We start from the raw sequence: 8,575 nt of genomic DNA on the forward strand, positions 1-8,575 counted from the left end.
CCTGGAGTAATTCATCTAAAACTGGTATATTTCAATAATAGGGATGGTGTTTTGTGTGAATTTTGCATGGGATCCTGCTCCTTCTCTACTGAAACAGCAAAGGGAGAAAGTAAGCAGCATGCCTTCATCTATACACTAGGATTTAGTATTAACACTGATTTGTGGCAGTTACCTCAGGCAGACAATGGTTCTAGTGTCAATTATATATAGTTTCTCTACATGCATTGCTTCCACGCTGGTTTGAGCATTAAAGCTCACGAATTACTGTGGCTAGTGTATTTAATAAATGTCCTATGCAAATGAACCAATAGCTTCAAGAGGGGCAGGGGGTAGGAAATTTTTAAAAATGATTCTATAGGAGCATTTCCAAAAAAGTTTAAAACAAGCAGCTTTTCGAACTGCTGGTAGAACTAAATGTGATGGCAGTGTATATGGATTATTTAGTATGGTGGCTTATGCACAAAACAGCTCCATATTAAATACATACTTATTATATGGCTATGGTCACCCATTTGCACAAGTCACAATGAAAGCATTCCTCTGAACCACAATAACAATGATATATGAAATTGATATCTTGAATACATAACTAAATATCTTACAATCACATTAAAATGTAATGTGTGTTACATTAAATGTGTCAAGGGGAATGTTTGATACTAGTTGTAGCTTTGACCAGTGATGTAATGTTAATAGCTACTGTAAACTCCTCCTTTGGTGCACATTTTTCCGATTTGGATGTTAGTTGGCAATGCCACTAAGTGTGAAAGCAACAAACCTAGTTCTCATGACAGACTGAAGTGTAGGCCCCTAGCTAAAAAAAATAAATAAAGAAAAAATGGTGCTGATATGTCACTATAACTGCCACATTGTTTACGAAGTTTTTCATATGTTTCCCACATCACTGGTCAAAGCCAACGACTAGTATCTAATATCCCTCTTTATCTCAAATCTTGCACATGAACAGCAGTATATTTAGTGACACGCACATAAAATGGAATGCATCCGGATAACCGTTTTTGACTATTTTCCTTTAACTGCACCAGTTAAATTAATGTTTCCTTGCAGGATCACATGTCTCATTCTTTGATATGCCAGTAAAAATACTAATAGCAACAAAGCAAAATATAAATCATTAATTTGTGATTAAAATTTACACTTAACAGCAGGTAGAAGTGCATACGTTTCTATGTTCTACTCTAACATAGCACCAATAGCAGAAAATCTACCTAATTATTATTATCACATGACTACGCAAGGTGCTATAGCGGCCAGCATACTGCTGGGTTATTTCTCCCATATGTTACCAGAAAAAAAACAAATTTCTTACAAGTGGGAATAAACGAAACGCAAGCCGATGCGAACACAGTAAAATCTGGAGGCACCACTCCACAAGATGCTTAATAAATGCACTTACATGGATTATGTACTATCCAATTAAATCATTTGTAGATAAATACATTTATTTTCTTTCTGAGTACGTACTTATAAGCATGCTCTTGATCCAGTTGTTAAAGTTACGCAGGTAGAAAATACGGCTCTTGCAGCGAGCCTCAAGCCCCTTGTCTTCAAGTGTATTGTAATGAGCTGCTACAACAGAACCATGTCCCTTGTCATCTGCTTCGCGGGCTTTAGTCGACAAATCTGAGGGCGACGCTGCATTTGATGCCTCTCCTGCGCCCCCATTTGGAGGCTATATAATGGAATAAACTCATCAATTAAGGAATTTAGGACTTGTAAATTTTGTTACTCTCTTTATACATACCGTCACATCTGAACTGCTTGTCGGCTTATTAGCCTGGCAATCGGTATTTTCAGGGTTGTTTTCTTTCATTGTCGATGAAAGTTTATTGGCCGTAACGTTTTCGGCCATTTATTAAACACAAAGGCTAACACAAAATCAAGAAAAATCAAAAAGCTCCGACTACGTGTAGCGCGTTAAACCGATCGTAGATGCATACATAGATTAAATGTTTATGCGCTACGGCTACATGTCTTCTAAAAAGAGTGATAACCTGAATTCAAGCAGCTTGGTCACAAAACACGTGGTTTCGCGCCAAAAATTTATTGGTGTTATATCAATTTGTGTATACACAATAGCATCATCCTTTCATATAAAACCACCATTCTTCAAGGAAACATAAACATCTTTGTATCACGTATCATCTATGGAGACAGCCAACTACAAGCAGAGATTTGTTCCTCTGTAATCAATTTCGTTCGAACCTTACCAGTAAAATGGTTTTGTATAGAGCAACAGTCGTTCATTAAATTTCAGTTGCTGTTGTTTTAAGCCGAGTTCACACACGTAACTAACTTTACGCTACAGCTAACGGTGGCTTTCGGTAGTGTCACCTTGCACATGTCGCCACAGATTTCATCGTGGCGTCAACTGAAATCCTATGGGTGAGTATTATAATGCAGGTTGTGGCAATAGAGCTGCGACAAGAGTTAAATACGAGGAAGACGAAACCCAAAGGTTACACCCGAAAATGATTTCGCACAGGAATAAATCAATGACTATAAACATATTTACAGAAGAAATTATACTCGAAGTTCGAAGAAGAAATGTTGTCTGCTATTACAAACTAACCAACAGCTGGCATGTAAATATCATCCGCAGACACGCCACTCTTCCTCGGCTTTAGAATCTTATTGTATTCGTTGACCTAGGCATTCGGGAGGAGAGTTTGAGCATCCACCAGCGTCGACCACTCATTTTAAAGCCGCCTTGATGCCTTTGGAAAGCACACGACAGATTTCCATCCCTGTTCTTGTTTTCGTACAGCTTATCCCCTCGTTCCCTCATCGTCGACGGAAGATTATACCGTAACCCCACCCCACCCCCCTCCTTTTTTTGGGTGACATTGTCCACGGGCCGTTTTCTGCAGTAGACTTGCTGCTGTTTCTCAGTACCCCACCAAGTAATCAAAGTACGCCATTCCCTTTTCCACACACGTAAATCTGGTCTTGTGTTTCTACCGTGTGTCACACAGGTACCTGACGCGAAGTTGATTACATGATATTCCACTTCATATCTGCTCTTCTTCAGTATGTACCAACCATGGGTAACTATCGGTGTGGCTGGTCAACTATCAGATATCTCACTAAAGTCTAAAGTGTTTCCATGAAAAGTCTTTACAAATAACATTATCCATTAAGTAAATATTTGATATGAACAGAAATGGCCATGTCACAGTTTCTTCGCCAGCATTCAAACTACTTCTATGTTCAGTATTACATGCAACGTTCTGTCGATTAAGCTGACCACAGTACAATCTCAAACTTCGATAGATGTTCCGTAAAAACGTATATCCTATAGCAGGCATCGGTAGTATCCACTACTCGATTCTTTTTGTGATTGTGGTTTGTGTATACACTGACCAAATCATTATGATCTAAACCTGATTCATTAACAAATTCTTGTATAAAACCTAGCAGACGCTTTATCGAGTCCTGGAACCTTTCTGAGTTCTACTGACTTGATTTTCGATCCCACTGATATTAATCTATGTGTCCACAATAGTATGGACACTTCACGAACTCGCTTTGCGAGGCATCAGGCTAGCAAGTACATGTTCATTGTCGTAATGTAAGACGTGTTTTATGATAATATCTGAAGGGATAAACAAGTCAGACCGAACAAGCACGACTGATGAGGTTTCACGAGTGTTGTGTGTGTTCAGGTCCCATGTTGTTATATAATGGCAACATTGGGGAACCATGGAAGTCAGACCTGGTTCAGTAATGAAATGAAGTCTAATGCGGATTGTAAAGATCAGTCATCTTTACATGGAGCAGATACTGATTGCTATGCAGCTTCATTAGTGTTGCCGTCCAGTTTAGCTGTATAGTACAACACCTAGCTGCATTTTAGATGATTCATAAGTCGATCAGTAATCCTTAAATTGTACTATAATACTCGGTTTACACCAGCAAGTTAAATTTACTTCCGTGGAGGAACTTGCCGCGCGAGTTGCTAGTGTAAACATATCACCAAGTGGACTTGCGACAGTAGCAATTTATTGCGGAAGTGACTTGCTGTACGATCTCCGCTTCCAGTGTGAACACCACGAAAGAAGTATCTACAAGTAACTTGCAGCTTTTAGGATTTATTTCTATTTCCTGCAAGTAGGAAGCGCAAGTTATAGTAAGTATGTCGTCTGCATAACACTCATATTTAACATTTTACTTAACGTGGTGACTTAATTTTATGCAACCATCTTACGTATTATATGCAAACAAATTTCAGAAATGGAGGAGAAACAGGAATGGATGAAGTAGGATACAGAACATTTTATTGAAGCCTTGGAGAGCTATCCCGAAATATGGATAGTGCATAACTGGGGCTTAAAGGACAGAGTGAAGAAGATGAGCGCTAAATGAAATCACGTCGACATTCAACACATCTGTGAGAGAAGTACAGAGAAAGTAGCATAACTTGAAAACAAATCCCCTTTGCCACCTTCATCCACTAGCTTGTTGTTTTAGGAGTCTAGAAAAAGACGATGTGTAATTATTACATGTTCTATTTAATTAGCTTGTCACTTTTCATTTTATGAGCATTAGAAAAAAAACATTTTTATAAGCATATCATTCTGGAAAATGCAGTTTATTTCAATAAAAATTTAATTTCATTGTTGTGTTTTCACATACCTTCAAATAATTTTCCCTTTTAAAGACCTCAAAAATGGCTCTACATACATCGGGTATGGGCAGAGAAATCGTGCTGACGGGAATGTAAAACAAGTACATTAGGGAACAAGTACATTAGGGACGTGTATGAGTCTCCTACAAAGAAAAGATTTCAAAATTCAAATTTTTTTGGTTGTATGTTTCACATAAATAAATGAAAAGACCTGTTTTATTCGTAGCTCACCTACAGCTATATCGTAGAGTGACTAGCAAACGTTCCTTTGTTGAAGTAGCAGTACGGAAGTTTGTGTCTCGTTTTGATATGACGGGCGCTATTAACGTCAACAAACACTCCACGTCATTTGAGGACATTCTGCAAGAGTTTTCAAAACTATCCATGCTCTCAGTGGTAAGTTCTTGCAAAAGTTTATTATAGGCATCATTTTGCGATCTTATCATTATCCACTCTCTAACCCAAATACTTCTCTTTTTCGTTTTTACGTTTTTCATTACAATTACAAGAGCTACAGCGTATCTCACCCGCCTATTTGTCATTTTATACTTCGGCTGACACTCGTAGTGGTACTGAAAGCGTATGTAAACAGAATCAGCAAGTTGTTGACGCAAGTTCCTTGCCAAAGAACTTGCGGAAAAATCTTGCTTGATTCTTGTGCTGATGTGTAAACACAGCTGCAAGCTGCTCGCAATAGCTTGCAGCAACAACTTCTGCAAGCGACTTGCTACTGTAAACCCAGCTATTTTAAGACAAATAGCAGGCGAAGAATAAATGGTCGAGGCTCACTGCGGGTATGAGCAGTAGGATTGTATCTTCAGTGTGTCCAACATCAACGTAACTTTCCGTGCCTTTTGGTGATCGATAGTGATGCTACGATGTAACGACAGAATAGCTTCGTATGAGCAGTTGCTAGCGGGCTCGTGCGCATGCGCAGAGCCGAATTCCCGTATGAGCAGTGCCTTCCTCCCGCTTCTGGCTACTTGGAACGTGGCTGTTTGGTGTAAGAGCAGTAGCAGCAAGTAGCCAGAAGCTATCCGGAAAAAATTTCCTGGCGCGCCCAAGCTGCCAGATTTGCGCATGCGCAGAGCAATCTGAGTTATTAAAAAAAAAGTGGCTCTGAGCACTATGGGGCTTCATATTTATTCCTAGAGTAGAATATAAACTGTCAGTTGTACAGTTTCTTTGCCTCACAGAGAACCATGTTAATTTTTTCACATTTTGAAATAGTCATGAAATTTATTGTCCTTTATTCTGGTGTAAGCTACACAACAAACTGTCTCTTTTTTTGTTACAAGTAATTTGTATTCCATCCTAGTAGCTTTTTGCAGTTCTGTATAGATGTAAACCTGTTGGAAATGCTACATAACAATATAGCAGAGTACGAATTTAAAAAGAAAATCTGTCAGTCACCCCTTAGCAAAATTTTATGGTACTTTGAGCTGTGGAGTCTAATTTTGAAATGACATTTTTCCAAGAACTGCCTCCTTATTTGCATCCTTTATCCGTGTGGGATATGATGAAACAATTGCTCCAAGTACAACTCAGTATGTTGGTATGTCCTCTCAACAACATGCCAGATAGGTGGCATGGCTACACATGGTCACGTGATACCCCACCAGAAATACGACGAAAAGCGTATGAGCAGAGCAAGCACCAAGCACAGGCTGCCTACTTCATCGTAGCTGCGCATGCGCAGTACAGCCTGTTGTCTGGTGTTTTCTGGTAACTGCTCAAACAAACCTAATACAGTGCTTTGTCAGAGACTAGTTTTGTTAAAGAGACACAACTTTCACAGCCAAGTGTCATACAAGTCAGCTTAGCAGTAACCTCTAAAAACTCTCTGAGGCCAAAATTAGGATCCAAATAGTATCAAGGCTTTAAATGGTAGTCGCACTATGAAGACCTCCTGAGTTTCATTATGGATGGTTTCCTTCCTCTTACATCACACCGAACATAGTGAACAAAATGGCAGGCTATTTACATTACCGATAACATAGATGACAAAGATAATGCTTTCCTTAACAAATTTCTCATGCTCTTTAAGAGTCGCTTTCCATTAGAAAGTTCTAAACAGGGTACTAGCAGTAAAATGCTGTCTCTGTGGCTGACTAATGAGATAAGGATATAACGTAGATCAAAGTGGGAATTATATCAAAATGTTAGAAGTAGGCACTATCAACATACAGTAACCCATTACAAACAGTATTGTAAGATGTTTAAAAATATTATTAGGAAAGCAAAGGGTATGAGGTACGCAAATAGCATAGATACTTCACCAGATAAAATTAAAACCATATGATCAGTTTTGAAGGAAGTGTCTTGTAAGCAGCATAAGTTCGATGATATAAAGTCAATTTGTAGTAAAAATATTTCTGTTACTGATAAGTCAGATATATTTAACAATCATTTTTGAGCATTGCTGCTGAATTAAATAAAAACTTAGTTTCTACAGGAAATCATATAACTCCCCTAGAAAATGCCTTTCCAAGATTGTTGCTTGAAATATTCCTTTGTGATAGTGACAAGAGGGAGATTGAGTCAATAATTAAATCACTGAAGACTACGGACTCTTATAGATATGATGGCATGCTTATCAGAATATCAAAGTACTGTGCTGCTCATCATAGTCCAGTACTTAGCCATATTTGTAATTTTTCCTTTAGGAAGGGTCAATTTCCTGAACGAGTAAAGTACTCAGTAGTAAATCTGCTTTATAAGAAGGAGAGAGGGATAATGCGGGCAATTTTAGACCTATTTCTATGCCATCAGTGTTTGCTACAGTTACTGAAAAGTCTTTGTATGTACAGATAATTGATCATTTAATATTCCATAATTTGCTATCAAATGTACAGTTCGGCTTTAGAAGTGGTTTAACGACTGAAAATACTATCTTCTCTTTTCTCTGTGGGGTACTGGGTGGATTAAACAAAAGGTTTCGAACGCCAGGCATTTTTTATTTAACTAGGGCATTTGATTGTGTTGATCACAAATTATTGCTCCAGAAATTGGGCCTTTATGGAATACAGGGAGTAGCTCACAACTGGTTCACCTCTAACTTTAACAGCAGACAGGAAAAGATAATTATTCACAGTGTTGAGTATAGCTGTGACGTGGGGTCTGAGTAGGACACTGTCAAATGGGCTGGGAGGGGGGGGGGGAGGGGGAGTGCCAGAGGGATCAGTGCTGGGGCCACTCCTGTTCTTTATTTATGCTAATGATATGCCCTCCAGTGTTACATGTAATTCCAAAATATTTCTGTTTGCTGCTGACACAAGACTGATAGTAAAGATGTTGTGTTCCACATTGGCACTGTTTCAAATAGTGCAGTTCATGACCCAAGTTCATGGCTTGCAGAAAATAAACTAATGCTAAATCACAGTAAGACTCAGTTTTTACAGTTTCTAACACACAATTCAACAAAACTGGACGTTTTAATTTCACAGAATGGGCGTATGGTTAGTGAAACTGAACAGTTCAAATTTCTAGGTGTTCAAATAGAAAACTGTAGTGGAAAGCCTACGTTTTGGATCTTGTTCAAAGACTTAGTGCTGCCATTTTTTACTATTCTAATAATGTTTGAAGTAAGTGATTGTTCGACACATAAAGTAGCCTACTTTGCGTATTTTCATTCGCTTATGTCGTATGGTATTATATTTTGGGATAACTCTTCCCATTTTCAAAGGATATTTTTGGCTCAGAAATGGGCAGTTTGTGTGATAAGTGGTGTAAGTTCGCGAACCTCTTGTAGACACCTGTTCACTAGTCTGGGTATTCTGACATTGACCTCTCAATATATATACTATTTACTGTTGTTTCTCGTAAACAATATCAGCTTATTCCCAAGAATTAGCAGTTTTCATCCACTTAATACTTGGCAGAAATCCAATCTGCATTTGGATCACACTACCTTGACTTTGATACAGA

General features: G+C 38.4%; 1 protein-coding gene across 1 annotated transcript in view; it reads right to left on the reverse strand.

Moving 5' to 3' along the window:
• LOC126272216 (mRNA cap guanine-N7 methyltransferase) overlaps window positions 1-2,462 on the reverse strand; it is a 107,817-nt gene extending 105,355 nt beyond the window's left edge. The window contains exons 1-2 of the mRNA XM_049974916.1: window positions 1,766-2,462; window positions 1,486-1,693 (exon numbers count right to left, since the gene is read on the reverse strand). Of these exons, the coding sequence (XP_049830873.1) occupies window positions 1,486-1,693; window positions 1,766-1,873 (316 nt within the window). The 5' untranslated portion in view covers window positions 1,874-2,462. The remainder of the gene's footprint in view (window positions 1-1,485; window positions 1,694-1,765) is intronic.
• Window positions 2,463-8,575: the final 6,113 nt, after the last annotated feature.

Source organism: Schistocerca gregaria, chromosome 5 (assembly GCF_023897955.1).
Source record: "Schistocerca gregaria isolate iqSchGreg1 chromosome 5, iqSchGreg1.2, whole genome shotgun sequence".
Taxonomy (NCBI): Eukaryota; Metazoa; Arthropoda; class Insecta; order Orthoptera; family Acrididae; genus Schistocerca; species Schistocerca gregaria.